The following is a 19,942-nucleotide window of genomic DNA, read 5'->3' as shown; positions in this document are numbered from 1 at the left end:
CCCACATTACTCATTCTTTGCATCATCCCTCACTACACATTTAAAAAACCCAACGGTCTGATTTTAACCCACCACCACTCAATTAATTGATGTAACATGAGATGCTTTTTATCAAATTTCCATTTGCAATGAAAACTTTTCTATCTTATTTTACAAAAGGTATCGTTTCACAAAGGGTGCATTTTGTATAGAGCCTACGCTCCAAACAATCAAATTAGAGCCTACCTTCAAATAGTGTCGAAAAATGTAGTTTCAATATTAAAAATCTTTGTGAAAGCTTTAAAATATATTTTCATTTTTATTTATAAAGTTTAAAGCTTAAAAATTAGTGTAAATCGACATATATATAAAATCTTGAAAATTTTGAAAATTGAAGATCCAAAAATGCGTTACAAAATACATTATTTTCAAAACGTGAAATCCATTTTTTTTCCCATATCCATGCATCTTGATGTCGAGATGAACAATTTGAGGATATTTGAGCATCAAAACAACCTCTACTAATGCAATTTTTGAGGTAGACTCGAATTTGATTGTTGAGAACCTCGATTCTATATAAACTTTCTCCTTTGACGGGAATTTGCTAAAAAATTCCACATAATAAAGATAACTATTTAAGGACCCACACACAGAAGTAGAGATATGAATTAAAAAGAAAAAAATAAAAGTTGTGCCAAGATTTATTTTGTGAAAAGTGAGGTACTTATAAAAGGGGCAAGCCCCCTTGAATCATCAGACAAATAAGTGATGGACATGGCCTTCTGGATAATCTTCTCCCTTCTCCTCACAGGAGTAGCTCCCCTCATACATATCAACCACAAAGGATGCTCTTCAAAATTTCAAGGTATATAAATACTCATTAATTATTAGTTTTGAGCACAGGAGGAGCACGAGCATAGTTTACTTTTACTCCCTTGGTTAGAAGACCTACTTGGGAGGATTTTTTTAATCTGAAATTTTGGGAACCACTTGAGAATTACTACATGATTATTCTTAAAAAAAAGAAATATAAAAATTTGAGTTTTCTAACAATTAGATCTCACCATATAAAAATTGGATGGTCTCTATTCAATCTCATGACTTTTTTTTTAAGTGCATATCTTTCCGAATTTATTGAACTCTTTGTTTAATGGGTGTGGTTTGCATAAGATTGAAACCTTAAATAATCAAAATAAAGTGGACCCCCAAATTTTATCTTGAGATAGTAATTTTGGTGTAAAAATTTCTTAAGATAGCTTGAGAATCTAATTTTACCTCTTGTTATATTGCAAGATGCACTATTTTTTGGATTGAAAAGCCTTTTTTTTTTTCCATATCCATACATCTTGAAGTCGAGATGATCAATTGAAAGGTTTTCCAACATCAAAACAATTTTTCCAATTAAATTTTTGAGATGCACATTAATTATATAGTTTAATGTTGCAGCCTTATATAAACTTTTTTCTTGTTTAAATATTACCAAAATATCATAAATTTTCCATTTCCAGTTGTGGGCCTTTTGATCTTGTGTGTGCATAATGAGATGTTATGTTGCGATTGTTGTTGATATATGTGTGTTTGGTCTCTGACTGTCGTGTATGTATAAATGTGTTCTACATTATTAACAAGTGGAGGTACTTCTAGCTAGTAAACTCGGCGAGTCTGACTCGGACCGTTCAATAGGCAGCCGAATCCATAAACAAAGACTTGGGAACTAGCCGCCGAGTCAAGTTGAGATTCCCCCCCCCCCCCCCCCCCCCCCCCCCCCCCCCCCAGGGTCCTGACCCACCTCCGTCTCTCTCTCGGTGTTTGGATTCTTTTCCCACTGCGTGTATGTGTTTATAAAAACCTAGGTGACATGCTACATCTAGTATAATATTTGTTTACGACTGGTAGGAAAAGTCTTAAAAGGTTGTGGATGAAAATGAATAGTATTTCACCTGACAATGGCTCTCGTAGAGCCGTTGTAGTTTTCCGTATTTTTTGTTTAAAAATAAAACTGCATCAGACATGTTATGTCCAGTGTGATTGATTTATTTACACCGTCTAAACAAATCAGACGGTGTCGAGTCTACAAGCAAAAATACTGTTCATTTTCACCGAATGTTGTGTAGTGGCTTCCCACTTGTGTATTACATGTAAAGATACAGCGCCAACTATATATTCTCAGTGATAGGCAATAGATAGAAGCAATCCATCTACCAATGCCGGCTCCAACAGAGGAACAATTCATCTCAACGGCAAGTCAATGAGAACAAGTAGTAGAAACTACATGTAGCATACAAACAGTGTAATACATATAGCATGATATGCAATCTCATTCCCATTTTTCTCCAATTTCAGAGCACCGGAAAATGGAGAATTCGAGCATGGTGATTCTCGACCTCCATCACGTTCATGGCCCATGCTCCCCTCTGAATTACACCCCTCTGCCCCTTTCTAAAACCCTCCATCTCGACGAAGCCCGAGCACACTCCCACTCCCTCCGCTTCCTGCATAACAAACATGAAATCTCGAATGCTTCCATCCAAAAATCCCTAAAATCGGGCTATTTCATCAGAATTCTGACCTACATCATCTCCCTCGACTTTGGCAGCCCTCCAAAACCATATCTCATGGAAGTTGATACCGGCAGTGTGCTCACTTGGCTCCAGTGCCGACCCTGCATAGACTGTCACAGGCAGTCGCGTCCCATTTTCGACCCCAAAGCCTCATCCACGTACTCCAGGGTATCATGTCAAAGTGATTATTGCATGCAATCGCAACAGGCCGCTGCAGTCTCCACTGGTTGTTCCGATTCCGGTGCCTGCAAATACGAGATCAACTACGGTGACGGGTCGTTCTCAGTGGGCCTCTTCAGCAAGGATACCATAACCATGGGCCGTAGCTTCCCCGGCTTCATATATGGCTGTGGTGAAGACAATGAAGGCTACTTTGGTTGGGCCGCGGGCCTGATAGGCATGGGCCGACACCCCCTCTCCCTAATGTCACAGCTAGCCCCAACATACGGATACACATTCTCATACTGTCTCCCTACACCCGATTCCACCGGCTCGCTCACTCTAGGCCCAAGCTCTGCCCAAAACTACATGTACACCCCCATGTACCATATGTCTGTGTACCCCGCCCTCTATTTCGTACAATTGATAGGTATAAAGGTAGACGGGCATCCCCTGCCAGTGTCAGACCCTGTATATAGATCGTCCCGTATGCTTATAGACTCTGGCACAACCATCACCCGATTACCTAAGACCTTATATACAGCATTGAAGACCGCGGTGCTCAGGCATATGCCATACAAAAAAAGAGCACCGCCAGGCGTGACACTCGACACATGCTTCAAGGTGAGCACGAGCAGCTTGCATGTGCCAGAGGTGGTGTTGGATTTCCGGGGTGGAGCACAAATGAGGCTTGGGGGTCAGAATGTGGTCCTTGAAGTAGATAATAGAGTCACATGTTTAGCATTTGCCGGGACGGATGACATTCCCATACTTGGGAATCGGCAGCAACAGGGGTTTGATGTCACTTATGATGTCGTTGGGAGACGGATAGGGTTTGCCCCAGGCCGGTGTGGGTGATCCGCACCGAGCCTGTGTGCTGGGGATGATGACTAGAATGGCAACATGGCCTTTCTCATCATGTTGTGGTTTCTATTCTCAATACTAACGCCTCCCTCATTAATACCTTCCAAAAAAAAAAAAAAATCAAGGTCTTTTCTTTCCTTTATGTTCGTTCCAAGTGCGTCCACACAAGTCTCATGTCATGTGATATGCTCCCTAGTGGACATCGACACTGTAACCAATATTGTAGGGAGGTGGAGAATAATTTATACACTCGAAGGTGGCTCCACCATGGTTGGACTGCAGATGCTCAACAGATTGCTTGATTAGAACATAATGCTTCCTAGTGAGAACAATCCACATTTTATTTTTCTTTTACTTGTGATGAAGAATGGAGAATGTTAATTAAAAGGTGAATTTACATAAACTTCCTATATAGTTTTCTCGAGCACTTCTAATATTTTAATTTTTTACCTTTTTCTTTTTAATACATAAGATTGAGCTCAAGATCTGGGTGTCCATACTAGGACCATAATGCACCCATAAAAAAAATGAAATTAATAATTTTAAACAAATAAAATAACTAAAATACCCCAAAAAATGGTACAACTCATTTGGAGGATCTACACTAAAATATCATATGGGTAAGATAGAAATTTGTGTATAGGAAATATGTCTCTTAGGTAGTCCCATGTAATGAATCAAGAAGTCCTTAATCTCCCAGAATTGGACGCCTATCTCATGGTCTGATTCAAAATGATTATCGAATCAGACTCAGCTCAATTTAACCAAAAAAAAAGGCAACATGAAGGAAAAATACTGCTAGCCTCCGTTTGCTCGTGGGAGCAAATGAATAGTTTGTTCACTTGGGAGCATTTAAGCTTGTAAGTTTATTTTACTCTTAAATGAGAATGTACTTGATAAAGGCAGGCTTTGCTTGATTGATACGCTTTTGTAGAAGCGGACAGGAACATGTTAAAAAATGTGAAAATAGGATTTTCCTTCCATGAGTTTTTATAGAGCCTAGGCTCTAAATAATCAAATTAGAGCCTCTTTATATTTTACAAACCGCACTCTTTATATTGTTGATGTTGATGAGAAAATAATGAGTGGATAAAAATATGGGAAAACTTTATATAGAGCCTAGGCTCTAAACAATCAAATTAGAGCCTACCTACAAAATTTCACTAAAAGAGGTTATTTTGATGTCCAAATATCATCATCTCGAAATCAAGATGCATGGACTTGAGAAAAAAATGGATTCCAAGTTTTGGAATTAGTGCATCTTGTATTGCATTTTTGTACCGACAATTTTAAAACTATTCAAGTTTTCATAGATCTGCTTGCTCAATCTACACTATTTTTGAAACTTTAAATTTTATAATTAAATATAAAAATATATTCTAAGGCTATCAAAAAGATTTTCAGTATTGAAACCATATTTCTCACACACTTTTTGAAGGTGGGCTCTAATTTGATTGTTCAAAACCTTGACTCTATACAAACCGCACCCTAAAAATATTGGACCCAATTTTTATGAGTCCCCTAACTCATATTATTCTAGTGCGGGCTCCATCTAACACCCATTTTTTATATAGATCTTCGATCCAAATTTATAGAGATCCATAACCTACACTATGATGATCATGAGTATAAAAAATAAAATAAAATAATATATATATATATATATTACCCATTGGGTAGGAATCTTTAGTTGTGGAAATTCATGTTAAAGATGGACGTTTGTTAGTTAGCGGGTAGCGAGTCCATCGACCTACACTTCTCCAAACTAACAAATATATTTGGATAGGAAGCAAAATTTCCAAGACAAATCTAGACCTCTCAATGGTTCGGACCCATATCATTAGATTATCAAAATTGCCCAATCAGCAAAATATATTTGTTATCTCTTTCAAAAAGGACATCAAACTGACATGCACTATGTTTATGTAAATTGAATATGGTAAGTGTAGAGTGCATACATCATGCTCTTTGGTGGGCACAGTGTACCTCTACACTTGATCAAAAGACCTAATTGGGAGGATCTTTTTAATCTAACATTTGGAAACCACATAAGAATTACTTTATGATTATTCTCAAAAGAGAAAAAAATAAATTTTAACTTTTTTTAAGCACTTAGATTGCACCTTCTAAAAATTGGACTGCCTTTATTCAATGATGATATGTTATTATTTTTATGTGCATAAAGGGTTCAATTATGATTATTTTTTTTATTGATGTTGGTCTCTAAATTGAAGAGGTTGCATTCCCAAAATTTGGCTTCTAAAATTTAATCCGAGATGAGATTCATCTCAAGGGAATAAATAAATAGTATACTACTATAGGAGTGTAATATCACTTGGAATAAATGTAACATATATGCATGAGACATCCATTATATTTGTATAAGTTTAATAAACATAAGATATAAGCATGAGACAAACAGTATAATATGGATTGTCGTTATGTCATGGTTTTAGTGTGCTTTTGGGTTGTTCCCATAGCAAAAATAATGTTTAGTTCTCATAACAAACTTAAAATATCATATAAAGAATTTTCCATTGTCAACCAAAAAGGTCCTCTATCACAAATTGGAAAGTTGAATATGTACCAGAAGTTGCGAAGGTCACTCTCCATGAATATATATAGAAATTTCATGGAGATAGACTTTTGTAACTTCTAGTACATATTCAAATTCCCAATTTGTGATAGAACACGTTACAGATTGACAATTGGAATTCTTTACATGTTACCTATTGTCAATCAGTAAGGTATTCTATCGCAAATTAGAAATGTGAATATGTACTAGAAGTTACATAGGTCCCTCTCTATGAATATATATATACACACATGAGATGTCTCTGACCAATTAAATAAGGAAATAAATACAATCATTTACTTGTTGCACAAGGAGAACTTGTAAACGTCCTTGTCTTTTAGATTTCAAATTGGGTGGTTGTGAGTATGTCATTGACTATATTCAAAGTACTAAAAAAAAAATAATCTCAAACTTCATGACACTCATAGCAAACCATCCAATTTAACATATAATGGCTAGGAATAATTGTGACCTCCTTATAAAAAAGGTAAATGATATATTATATATAGTCGGTTGAAAAATACTGTGATGGAGAAGATTGTGGTGAATATTTCTTTCTAGGGGGTTAACCACATTATGATTCATTGCAAATTCATTTCTGCCTCATATATTCGAGCTCCAAAGGAATACAAATGGTGATTTTCAAATAAACGGGGTAAGCAGCTTGAAAAAAAGGCACTGGTTGACAACTTACAGGACTTGTAATTGGGATTGCATACTATAAGGTCATTTATCTTTGTTATAAGAATGTCGCAATTGAAAGAAAGACTAATGCGATCTTGCTGAGGAATTTTTTTTTTTTTCTTCTTTTCATCACTTTTCTTTTCTTTTGGCAAAAATCACTTACAAGTAGTCTTATTACAATACCTCTTGCTTCAAAGAAACTAAACTAACAAATCCAAATCTTAAAAACCTTGATGTTATTAAACTAATTTTCTTTAAAGAAAGAAAATATCCATAATTTTTATGCTTGAGAATATAAAGACAATATAATTAAATATGACAAGAAACAAAATGAGAGTGTCAGAGATTACCCCAATCGGGTTTATTATACCCCACACTGAGTCATCACCATCTGATGGCACGGGATCAATGATCAACCTTCAATCTCAACAGGAAAAATAAGTTTAGGCCAAGCCACACCGATAAAACATGAACCCCTTTGATCACAAACTCAAACCCTAGGTGAATTCCCTTAGCAACCTAGTTTGAGAGATATGGATTTTATTTTTGCTAAACCCTAAAACCCCTAGTCATAAATCCATAGTTATAAGATAATAGATAAAATAACTCCATAACCTAAACCCTTAGTTTCTTTCACAATGTGGGAGAAAGAGATCAAAGATGAGAGAGTGGGGAGTGCCCCCTTTGGCTTTCATGAGAGAGATAAACTTTTCTTAAGAGAGAGATAGATAAATTCTAAGTAGGGCGTATCCCTTTGTGGGATATGAGAGAAAAATATGGAAATTATGTACAAGAAATAAGGTGTAGAGATTTTTTTCGAATAGATATTCTCTTTTTATAGACTTTGAATACGATTAGGATTTCTTAAGGTTTTCCTTGACTTGCCTCTTCTTGTGAGATTGAATATGAACCATTAATCTTGGGTGACTTGTGGGGTGAGAGATTTAAGTCATCAATTCTATAGATGGGTCATCAATATTATGGAAGGCACATGAACTATTATCCCCATTTTTTAAATCATTTTCCCATCAATAAAAGTAAATATAATCAAAATATTGTGCATATCATAAAATAACACAAGTCTATTCAATCTTTCAAAGATATATCAAATCAATATTTAATCAATATCTTTCAACCATATGGCCACATGCTATATCACTAAAAAAATAGGAAAAAGAATAAGGGTGGGACATGCCACCCAAGGGAGGCACTCATTGGCCCCACCTTTTAGAAATATGGTGGGCCCATGTGCACAAAGGGCCCCAATGATATTTTTATATATTTAAAATTAATAAAAATATTTTAGAATATTATTTGAATATTTAAACCATTGTAAAATTAATATCTTTAATTTTATAAATCCAAAAATTATAAATAAAATATAGGGGTTCATAAAAATTCAAATAATAATTCTAAAATAATTTCCATCATAAAACAAACACAATTAAATTAATTTGATTGAAAAAGAATCCATATGGTTTAGGAATCAACAATCAATGGGCACTCTACCTTCAACTGTGTACTACAGACCACACTTGCTTTATCAAACCGACCTAGTGTTTCTCATGGCCTACACAGTCCAAGCAGGGGCTCATTAGCAGGTCACCACAGTGTGGTTGATGAGCCAATGAGTCGCAATTCCAGTCTGTAGATTTTAAGTCCTCCTCTAGAGACGAGTTAATGTCACATAGACCTGATGCGACCACATCTCCTATGGTGCATAGGGGTATCTCTCGTACATACATACGCTTCATCCTAAAAGGTAGATTTCTGGCTTTTTCGAACGATCTATCGATATGCATGCCGTGTGATGTCACATGGATGAAGCTTTGGCCCCTGTCTCTATAAGCCACCATCACACACAAGGGTCACACAGTCCCTCGGCTCACTCATTCGAGCATATTCTCTGACCTCATCAAGAGCTAACCCATTAGAACCCTTATCGATTTGTTTTTTATGCCCAGGTAACATAGGTTTTTCTAAACCGACTGGCCTAGATAGTCAAGCACAGTCTGGTATCAACAAACATCGTTTGCTTAGTATGGTCCACGAGGGACCATACTCCTATTGAGTTCATGTTCCACTTTATCATTTCATTTTGCAAGCACGCATTAGGCCTTTAAAGGCCACATGAACCCAACAGCAATTACTTATAGCCATTAGTGTCACGTTGGATAGCTTGGGGTGCATTATGAAATTCAATAAATTTATTTTCGAACTTTGAATCTAGTCAATTACATTCTTACAACTATCTGATTTGAAATCCAATGGACACAAATATTTGTGACGTCCTTGTGCCAAAAGGTAAATGGTCTTGTATACTTTCCCATTTATTTTTATATGCATAATTGAGATGGTAGACTTTTAGAAATTTTGAAGGGTGGACCCACAACAACAAGTGTGTCCATGGACTCTCCTAAACTCTACCCTATGTCCTAGGTCCAATGCATGGTCCACAATTTTTTTCTTTTGGGTAGGCCCCCCTTAATCATTCACTTAAAAAATATGAAGAGATTACAAGCTAATCTATGTCACAACCCTATCATTGGGAAGTCTAGCAACATCAGGAGAAGGCAATGAATTTAAAAATTTTGGAGGGCGAGCTCCCGAAACGGTTGCTTTCGACAAGTTGACCCTTGTACATGGTCCACAATTGATTATCTGATTTTTATTATCAGTTACAGACGGTGGATAGATCTAGGTCATGACTACAAGGTTAAGTTTTTTAAAACGTTGATCATGTCACTCGAAGCTTGCTATTCTTAAAGTGAGCAATGAACCGCTGTGATTGTATTATGATGTGCACATTGTAACACTATCCATATCTGCCGTCAATTTCCACTGTCAATGCTTGTCAGGTGATGGATTCCCGACTACAGGACTAAGCTTACAGTATGCTCTCTAAAAAGTATAGTATATCTCTCCATTTCAATAGAAAATGGAAAAAATTATATAGAGCCGAGGTTCTAAACAATCAAATTAGATTCTTCCCCAAAAATTTCACTGAAGAGGTTGTTTTGATGCCCAAATATCCTAAAATTGATCATCTTGACATCAAGATGCATGGACATGAGAAAAATATGGATTTCTACTCATTGAAGGTACGTTTTGTTGAATATGGTGATTATCCAAATCACTTAAGTAAATAAATCATATATTATATATTATGTGGGATTAGATTGATATTGATAACTTTCCTAAATAAAATAAAAATCTAAAAAGATTAGAACTCTGGAATATATCTCTTGCTTCTTGAGATATATGTAACATCTATAGGAAGTTTCATATTTGATGTGGATTCCTAACCTTATATATGGGATAAAAATACTAACCTTATATATGGGATAAAAATGCATAAAATTTGTGTGCCCTATTTGGGTCACTATCTGATAAAAGGTGGTTTTCTCTAGAGAGAGAGAGAGATGTAGGGGCCTACTGTGCATGAGAGGCAAAGCCTCCCCTTCAAACGGAAGATAGCTTCTTATGAAGATAAACTCTATGACGTGCTTCCTGTAAATTGAGATGTTGGTTTCTATTAGAAAAACAACTCTCATAAAGATATTGCATGGTTTCCATTTTTAGTGAGATTTTGAGTGATTTTCCCTTTTACTGGTTTCTCATTGACAATGGTTTAGTTGTGGAATAGAGATGATATCCTCTTGGATAGTGGTTTAGTTGTGGAATGGAAATGGTATCTTTTTGGACAGTGATTTAGCTGTAGAATAAAGATGAGAGGTCGAAAATGGTATGTTCCTGGACAATGGTTTAACTATGGAATAAAGATGAGAGGTTGACGATGGTCCTGATCGAGAAACTGGGTCTAAAAAGGTTTACTTGGCTATTTGTCGAGGGTTATAGAGGTAACTCTAAGTCTCAAAATCTGTAATGTAACTTTCATTAATATAATGGGTTTCAGTTTGCCATGAGTGTGGATGTAGCCTTTCTAAGGTGAACCACATAAATTTCCATGTTCACGTAAATCTCTGTATTCTTGTGGTTTGTGTTTCATGTTTTATTTCTCGTATTATGGCTTATGATCTCTCTTATTTTGTTTCTAGCTAAATAAATATACAATAATGGTGGGATCCAATTTTTAGAATTCATGTTTCCTCTAAGAGAGTTCTTAAATCCGTATCGAAGAGAGTTTTTAAATCCTTACATATTTTATTTTGATAGTTTAGAGCCCGGGCTCTATACAAATCATACCCTTATCTTAAAGATATATGTTTGCCATTGAGCGGGCTGAGTCCGCTGACTCATAAAACAACTTTCCATCTGAAAACTAAGGGAAAGTGTACCCTGAATTCTCAGAGCCATGGAAAATATTGGGTTAGTGAAATCATCGCTGTGTTATAAATGTAGCCAATGGGATGCGAGAACCACCATGAAACTACTTTTGCGGTGGAAGTGCCTACAGCCCATGAATGTCGAATATGCCTATTGGACGGTTATGATAGTCACGACGAAAGACTTCCCACTACACAAAAGTGTAATTGTATATAAATAGGCCATCGCCTTTAGTACACATTAAAAACATCTCCAGTCGTTTATGTAAAATCAAACTTTTGACACATGTTGCTATTTATCACAACGTTAAAAAAAAAAGAAATTACAAACAATTTACAAAAAATACGCTGAAATGAACTATTAATGCAACTTGCCCCATCCTAATCTTTTCTTTCACTTTTTTTTCTCCAAAACAATATTTTCTCGTAAAAACATCCCAATTTTTTTTTATCACTTTTTTCCCCAAAACAACATTTCCTTGTAAAAACCCCCCAAGGTAAAAATTTGTTATTCTTTGGACAGAAATGTCATTCCCATACAAATCAAATCAATTTGCGGGTCCTAAGTAGCATAGTGCCGAAGCGCAATATACTACTGTCGGAAGGGAATGTCAAGAATGAAATTCCGAAGTGAGTCTTTACACTACCAAAGCGTTGTGCCTCCAGAGGCAGTACTGTCGAAGCGCATCATTGTACTGCTGGAGTGCGTTGTGTTCATTGCCGGAGCATTATATTCCATTGTCGGAGCGCTGTGGCTCCAGAACCTAAATTACCGGAGCGGATTGCCGGAGCGCCTGCTTGTACTGCCGGATCCGGTTCTTATAATGCCGAAGCGCTTGTTTATATTGCTGGAGCAAGGTCTTCTACTGCCAGAGCGTAGTGTGAAATTGGTGTGGGTAAATAAAAAAGTGGAATATAGGAGAAAGAAGGCCGTATGAAAACAAATAAGGGTAGTTTAAGTCTTATTTCATGCTACTTTTGAGTTAGGGGTTATTTGTAAGGAAATGTTGTTTGGAAAAAAAAGTGAGAGAAAAGATTGGGGTGGGTAAGTTGCATAGATAATCCATTTTAGAGTGTTTTTTGTAATTTTCTAGAAACAACTCTTTGATTCGTATTGTTTAGCCTAAAGTTTTTTTTTAAAAACAATTTGTTTGTTTATTTATTTCTGAACCTCTTCTCTCTTCTTATATTTTTTTTCAAATCCTTTTTTTAATATTTAAAAATATAATTTCAATATTAACCAAAATATCATTTTTTAATATTTTTTAAAAATATTAAAAAAATAGGTTTCTAGATAAACATGAGAAGATAGGAGGAAGTTTAGAAATGAATAAAAAAAGAGATGTATGTTAAACTTTTGTTTGAGTTAAAGATAGGGGTTAAGTTGGTCTATGGGCTTAGAAAATATAATTCATGGGATCTCTATCCCACAATATATGTTATGAAATTTTTGGTGGTTTAAAAATGAAACTTAAAAAGAAGGTATAGAGAGTAATTCTCCCCTTATTGTAAATTTAATAATTGTCAATGATTGTGATTGCTCTGTTTCTTTATTTTTTTTTCCTAAAAAAGTTATATAAGATTTGGAAGTATATGTTACTTTGTTTGTTTAATGTGGGTGATTTATGTCAAATGATTGTGTAATGTGAGACCACTTATATTTTTTTCAAGGAGGTCACAATTACGTGTCTAGCCCTTAGATGTTGAATTGGATGGCTAGGGGGTCATCACAAAGTTTGAGATTTATTTTTTCTAAATTTTTGAGTTTAGTCAATGACACGCTCACAACCATCCGATTTGAAATCTAAAAAACAATAATAACCATAACCCTCCTTGTGCTAAAAGTAAATAGTCTATTTATATACTTTTCTAAATAAATGTTAAGAAAAAATGAGAGGGCGATTGATATATGCTGCACTAGTTTTTATCATTGTATATTACCCTTTTTAAAAAAGGACAGTATACAAGTGAGCATTGCCTTTCGCACACAAAATTTACAGGCATCTCTAGCCCTTGGATGTAAAATCAAACTATCGAGATCACTCGTTTCTTTAGACAAAGTTCACTTCGAACTTACTCTCCGCACTGCAAGCCATGGTTGACCTCCAACCGCCCAATTTTAAATCTAACGACTACCGATGACTGTGGCCTCTTTCTTTGTTTTGTCCTTCCTCTTAACGTTAAAAAATCCCGCCCCAACAATTGAAAAGAATGCGCGCGCAAATATAAGAATTTGACTTTTTAGATTTTTCAGTTTTTGGCCTGAAAGCTAATATATTTCATACTTAGGAATGGTTATATCAAATTCCTCAATTTCTGCTTTGACAACTTACCTGGAAACAAAATGGCCTCTGACTCAATCATGCAAAGTGTAGCGATGTGAAAATTGGGTTATTGTTAATGGATATATCAACTTCAAATTCTGGATTTAGGTGTATTACATTCTGGTTCATTCATTTCAAATCATTTTAGATGGAAGTGCACACGATCCCATATTCTGAAACCAACACTTTTGATGTTATTTGTCGTACAATAGTTTCTATATGCCTCTTATGGATATGCTCCCCTTGAGATTGATAAACCTTTTGGATCTTATTAACCAAGGAGATACGACTTTTCACTATGGTTAGTTGAGCACTAATAAAGAATTCCCAAGGAATTCCAAGAAATTCTGTAATGCGTTTGTTCCATCATTCAACCCTCTTTTCTAGGTTCATCGAGATAGAATCAATCAAACGAATTTCTAACACTTGTTCAACTTTGGGAAGTCTTCGAGTTATATCACCAGATCTTGATTTTTCATATATAAATGTAAGTAATCTATCTCCCTCGTAAATGATTTCTCCATAATGACCATGAATGGTTGCTCCTCAGGTATCAAGTGGTACTTAGCTTGCACAAGGATGTTAATTTTCCCACTACTTTTCTTTTTCACATATTTGTGCTTTGTATTGTTCTTGGTTACCCAACAATATGACACATAAATCAACAACTTGTTATTTGGGAGTTTGATTTAAGGGGAGTCATGGAAATGGAGAGCAACAATGATATTGGGAAATATAAGCTCTTATGAATGACTGCAGATGATCTTGGGTCGATAATCCAAAAAAATGGAGAGATCGAGGAAGATGGTGCACACAGAATTAGAGTTGGGTTGGTGAAGTGGAGATGTGTAACTGGAATTTTATGTGATTGCCGCATACCAGTGAGGCAGCAGGGAAAATTTTATAGGATATTGGTGAGACCATCTTGGTCTATGGGGCGGAATGTTGAGCGGACAAAAAATAATATACTCATAGAATGAGTGAAGCGGAGCTGAGGATATTGAGATGGATGAGTGACAAGACAAGAAGGGATAGAATTCATAATGTATCTATTCGAAAGAATTTAGGTGTGGCAACAATAGGTGATAAAATGAGAGAAAGTAGATTTAGGTGGGTTGACCATGTGTGGCGCCGACCAAGTATAGTACCTGTAAGGAGGTACGAATTAGCTAAAGTGGAAGGACTAAAAAATGCAAGAGGTAGGCCCCAAATGACATAGTTGGAAGTAATCCGAAAAGATATGAGAACTTATGTTCTCATTGAGGATATGGCCTTTAATAGAGCAAAATGGAGAATCATGATTCATGTACCAAAAACCCAATTAATTGGAAAAAAGCTAAAATGATGATGTTGATGAATGACTGCAGACATTTCCAGTTTTAGAAGTGCCATGAGATATTGATATCGAGGATATACACGACGGATCAATCTATTGGTTAGCATGTGTTAGAGTGAAAAATGCTTTTGTATGAGTATGGGACGAGAAATCTTAATTGAGAAGTTTGATCTAGATGCATTTGAGTCTGTCCATTCGTGCCTACCTCTGGTGATGAAGTTCCTTGAGGATAATGATAATTGTTGTTTATAGGAAAAAATGGGGGTGCAAGAGGATTAATTATTTTTTGAACTGTAACTTAAAACTTCTTGATTTTAACGGCTATCAACCAATATCATCCATAACAGTAACCAGAATAGTCCAACTTTCTTGCGTTAGAAGCAATAGCTTTTTTAGTATATTTTTGTCACGAGACAAGAACTATAATTTCTTTCATGGCAATAGAAGAGCCAAGATAGATACTTCACAACTACTTCACAACATTGGCATGAGAATAACAACTACCATGCAACATTGGCATGACTTAGTAAGTGGATTTGAAAGCATGGTATGGATCTTTGAAGTAGAGATTACATTGGCATGACTTAGTAAGTGGATTTGAAAGCATGATATGGATATTTGAAGTAGAGATTTTGAAGTGATAATCATCAAAGAACTGTTTGACCTTAAAAATATGGGTGTGGTTTCTGTAAGGTTGCAACCTTAAACAATCCAATTAAGGCGCACCTCTAAATTTTATCACAACATGTAATTTTGATTTAAAACATTCCTAGGATTATCTCAAAATCTATTTTCATATCTAATTATAAAATTTTAAACTTAAAAAATGGTTAAAATCAATCTATTTTTATATGGAAAATCTTGAAAATGGATGATCTCGATATGAGTTACAAGATTCACTATTTCTGATACTCAAAATATTTTTTATTTTATTTTTATATTCATGCATCTCGATATCGGGATGATCAATTAGAGGGTTTTTCAACATTAAAACAATATTTTTCAATGGATTTTTTATGTGCAACTTTAATTCTACATTTTAAGGTTGGAACCTTATATAAACTTTTTCCTAAAAAGAATTATTATTAAAGATATGCACATAGAAAGTAGGTTTGTTTGAAGTTTGGCTGCCTAAGGTTAAGGTTTGAAGCGTTCTAAAGTTTTTGGTTGGGTAAGGTGGAGGTTTGGATGGTTGTCCTGGAGCTCAAGTATTCTAGCACGAGTTAGGATTCGTAATCTCCCACAATGGTTTCCAACCCCCAAAATGGTTATGGGAACTCAAGGTCAAATATGGGTGGAAAACTAGAGTTTAGATCATCCTAGGGTGGAAAGCTAAAATGTTTTCCCCATTTTGGCCCCAAGGCCTCCTCAAACTTTTGAGAATTAAGTTGAGGCCATTTTCCTCAAGTTTCATTAAAAGCTCTTCATACCCATGGAGTTATGGAGATTTGATTGACTAAAGGTCATTCTGCAGCAGAATTTGTTTTTGAGCTGCATTTGAGCTTCAATCCACTACTACTCAATCTTGCAAATAACCGAGAAATAGGCCTATATTGATTTTTAGACAATTGAGTGAGGAGCTTATCTGCAAAAATTTCAGCTCCAAATACCATGTCATTTGGGAGAAACTAAAAGAGAGATGGACGTTGCCTGCAACCAGCAGACACCTTTTTGATCACTTACTTTGGTCTTCAATCTGGTATTGATCCTTGAAAATAATCACAATGATGTATGTATAGATAGAAAGAAGTTGAGTATGGAATAATATTTCCAAATTTCAAGTTATTCCACCATGGGATTTGGGTGATATGGCCGAAAGAGTGCGAAAAGGTCATCCTTCCTGGTTCATGGTTTTGGCCTAAAAGTCTCATTGGCGATAGTTCTTGAACACAATGGCAGAATTTTTTGCTAGATTCCCTTTAGAGACCATATCAAATGGTGTCCAATGCTTATGAAATTTGAATATAGCCTTTTAGACCTCAATCCATGTTCCCATAAAGTTTCATGTTAATCCTACATTGTTTGCCGAGTGTCTCTGGTTTTTGGGCCAGCTGATGCATGAATAGTGAGTGTTCTATGGGTTGCTACAAATTTTGGTACCGTGTATCTTTGGCATTCAATATTGAAATGCTTTGTTTTTTTGGAGGGTTTCTTAGGACATCTTAGATTAAACTTCCGATAGTCTTGATGAGCATCTAAGCTTATGATATCATTGTATATGATACCAAGGTTGTCAACTGGGGCAAGCATCCCCACAAGACACCGTGGCAATGGACCTTCATCATGGACGAAATTCAGTTAGCCACCCTTGGCAAAGAGATTATCTTTTGCCATGCTAATCGTGAAAAAAATGGCGTTGCTGCTGATGCCTTAGCTATACTTCTCCCTTAACCTCTCTCCTCTCTATCTCCCGCTCCTTTCTCCCTCGTCTTCCTTCTTTGTTTTGTTACGCTCTTTGTAACAGACTTTAACTTTGAGCGTATGCTCCTTTCAATGAACTTAAGTTAACACTCAAAAAATAAAATAAAAATATGATATTGGTATTATCGCTTTGCTTTGACTGAAGAGGCCGAAGCCTTGGATTTAGTCCTAGACCAAAGCGAAGCTGGGTATCGTCGCTGCTGTCAGATTCAGGTATGCTTTCGGTCGATTCGGCCGAAGCTTCGGTTCAAGGAAAGAAATATCTATATAAAAGTATTTTTTATTATTTATTTATTTTTTGTTTTTTTTTTTAATTTTTTAATATAGTTTTTTATGAAGTCTTCCTTTAAATCGACCGAAGCAACGAATTGTTTCATTTTTCTCACCAAACCAAAAAAGACTCCGAAGCAAATTTGACAGTATTGTTTATATGAATATTTTTATGCTTAGGCCAAAGAGGCCGAAGCTTCTGCCAAATCGGCCCGAAACAAACCCAAATCCGACTGAAACAACAACACCAGACTTTGTTTCGCTTTGGTCTAAGCCTAAAATCCAAAAGCTGAAGCGAAGCGAATATGACAACACTGCTTAGAGCGGTTGACCCGAATGAATAATGAGTTGTAGAGCATTGAAAGAGGATTAGTGACACCAAATTTTAGCTCAAAAGTCCTTGGGGCTTGAGAGATGACTGACTTTTAGTGAAATTTTGCTTGGGTTTGGACCCATCATGAGTGCAAATGGTGCCACTACCTGACAGTATTGTTTATTTTGATCTTTGCATTTTTTAAAATGAGGGCAAACAATGTCCAAATGATTTAAAAATTTGGATGTGGGTCTGAAATATCTTTGCCTTTTTGAAAATGAGAGCAAACAATGTCCAAATGATCGAAAAATTTGGATGTGGGTCTGAAATATCTTGGATTAAAATCCTACCAAGTTTTGCCCCAATCCCAAATCAGTTCTTATGGGTTGCTTTGTTAATCAAACCCTTTCCAACGCACCATAGAGTGTTAGTGCCATCCAATGTTATCAAATTCACTTCGCTTCGGCCGAAGGGGTCAAAGCATTCAGTTTTTAGGCATAAACCAAAGTGAAGCGAAGCTTGGAGCTACTGCTTTTGTCAAATTCGGGCTGCTTAGGTCAGATTTGGGTATGCTTCGGGCATGCTTCAGCCAGCAAAGAAATAGCTATATAAAAATATTTTTTTTTTTTTTTTAATTTTTTTCATTATTTGTAATATTATATATATAATTTATTTATATTAAATTAAAAAAAATCCAAAGTCTTCCCTGAATCGGCCGAAATACTGAATTGTTTTATTTTTCTCACTAAACCAAAGAAGACTCTGAAACAAATCAAACAAAACTGATGCCATCCTTACTGCGAGTAATGATTTCTGACTTTAAAATCTTTGAAAGAGGGTCAAATGATGTTCGAACGAATTGAAATTTGGATTTTGGAGGGTGGAAGTTTCTCTATCCCCATGGCAAAGCAGCTGCAAGACCAGAAGTGAGACTATAAATGTGTCCAATCACGAGTGTAACGAATTTTAAGAGGATAAACCTAAACACTAATTGTGGAAACGAGACGACTTGTCTTTGATCGTATGAATATACAGACTTGTCATTTATAGACAAATTACAGATGAGAAAATATAGAAATAAATCACAGTTTCCTATACTATACCTTTACTCCCTTCCTAAATATACATATACATTCCATATTAACTAGGTACATAATATATACTTTCCTTTCACAGCTTGGCCTTGGCAAACTGTGATGCTGATTTTGACGAGGCCGAAACAAGTTACTCTGGGTGCCATGTACAATCTTAGGCGAGTACTATGCAGAATCACTGGAGCACTATGGAACTAGGGTCGAGTTCCATAGTAGTCAGGTGAGTTTGCACAATACTCACTCCAGTCCTATTCACGTATTAGTAAATATTGGGGTTGAAATCTGCCCCCATTTATCGTTTTGTTCTTTGTTTTTAGCTCTAAAATCCCCATCTTTTGCTCAAATTCGGCTTAACTAGAATTTTTCTTGATCTACCCAGGATAAACATTGGATTCAAGAGAGAATTAATTTCAAAGATTTCTTAGATCCAAGATTTGGGCAAGGTTTTACCTCAATTCAAAAAGTTTGTGATTTCTTACCAAATTTTGTTTGGTGAACTTTGAGCCCAACCCCTTTTTTTTAGATCGTTGATCCATACATAGGCTTTATTTTGACAGGAAAAAGGGATTTGAGGGAATTGAAAATTGGATTTACTATTAGCCTAAATTTTTCAAGAGATCAAATCTCCTGTATGGCAGCTCGAAACACAAAACTGGCTTGGGTGTTCTGATTTGGGTTGTAAAAGGAAACTTGATTTGATCTCTTGAGTTATGGAGTGGGATTTGTCCATGCATATTCATGTTTATTTTGGAAGATGATTCTCCATAAAACTCTGCCTTGGCTGGCCCCATGTGAGTCATGTCGGTCCGAAGCCTAGGTAAAGGATGACGGTTATGTTGGATAGTCAACTAATGTAAATATTTGTTATATCTTTTCATGATTCTTGAACCTAGCGAAAAATGGTTCGTACAGCCAATCCCAAATTGTTAGGATAAGGCTTGGATGATGATGAAGATTCTCCATAAACTAAAAGCCTAAATCTCCTCTATGGTCCCAAGGATTTTCTCAGTTTCTTTTATGTTTAAATGTGATAAGATAGGCTGATAAGTTACTATGAAGGATGTTTGGCCTGTGCA

The 19,942-nt window shown here is 35.8% G+C and overlaps 1 protein-coding gene across 1 annotated transcript; it reads left to right on the top strand.

Annotated features, from left to right (window-relative positions):
• Nucleotides 1-709: 709 nt before the first annotated feature.
• Nucleotides 710-3,973, top strand: LOC18447394 (aspartyl protease family protein At5g10770). Its single transcript, XM_006857493.4, has 2 exons — nucleotides 710-844; nucleotides 2,323-3,973. Exons 1-2 carry the CDS (start codon nucleotides 748-750, stop codon nucleotides 3,555-3,557), a joined length of 1,332 nt encoding a protein of 443 aa, XP_006857555.2. The 5' UTR covers nucleotides 710-747; the 3' UTR covers nucleotides 3,558-3,973.
• The last annotated feature ends 15,969 nt before the right edge of the window (nucleotides 3,974-19,942 follow it).

Source organism: Amborella trichopoda, chromosome 10, assembly GCF_054954075.1.
Source record: "Amborella trichopoda isolate Santa Cruz 75 chromosome 10, AtrichopodaSantaCruz75HAP2 v2.0, whole genome shotgun sequence".
Classification (NCBI taxonomy): Eukaryota; Viridiplantae; Streptophyta; class Magnoliopsida; order Amborellales; family Amborellaceae; genus Amborella; species Amborella trichopoda.
This window is presented reverse-complemented; position numbering and strand designations above follow the sequence as displayed.

Excerpts from the sequence above, each read along its gene's own strand:
- LOC18447394 (XM_006857493.4), top strand. The coding sequence starts at position 748 with ATGGACATGGCCTTCTGGATAATCTTCTCCCTTCTCCTCACAGGAGTA. Across the intron at positions 845-2,322 it reads ATGCTCTTCAAAATTTCAAG|AGCACCGGAAAATGGAGAAT; the intron begins GTATATAAATAC and ends CTCCAATTTCAG.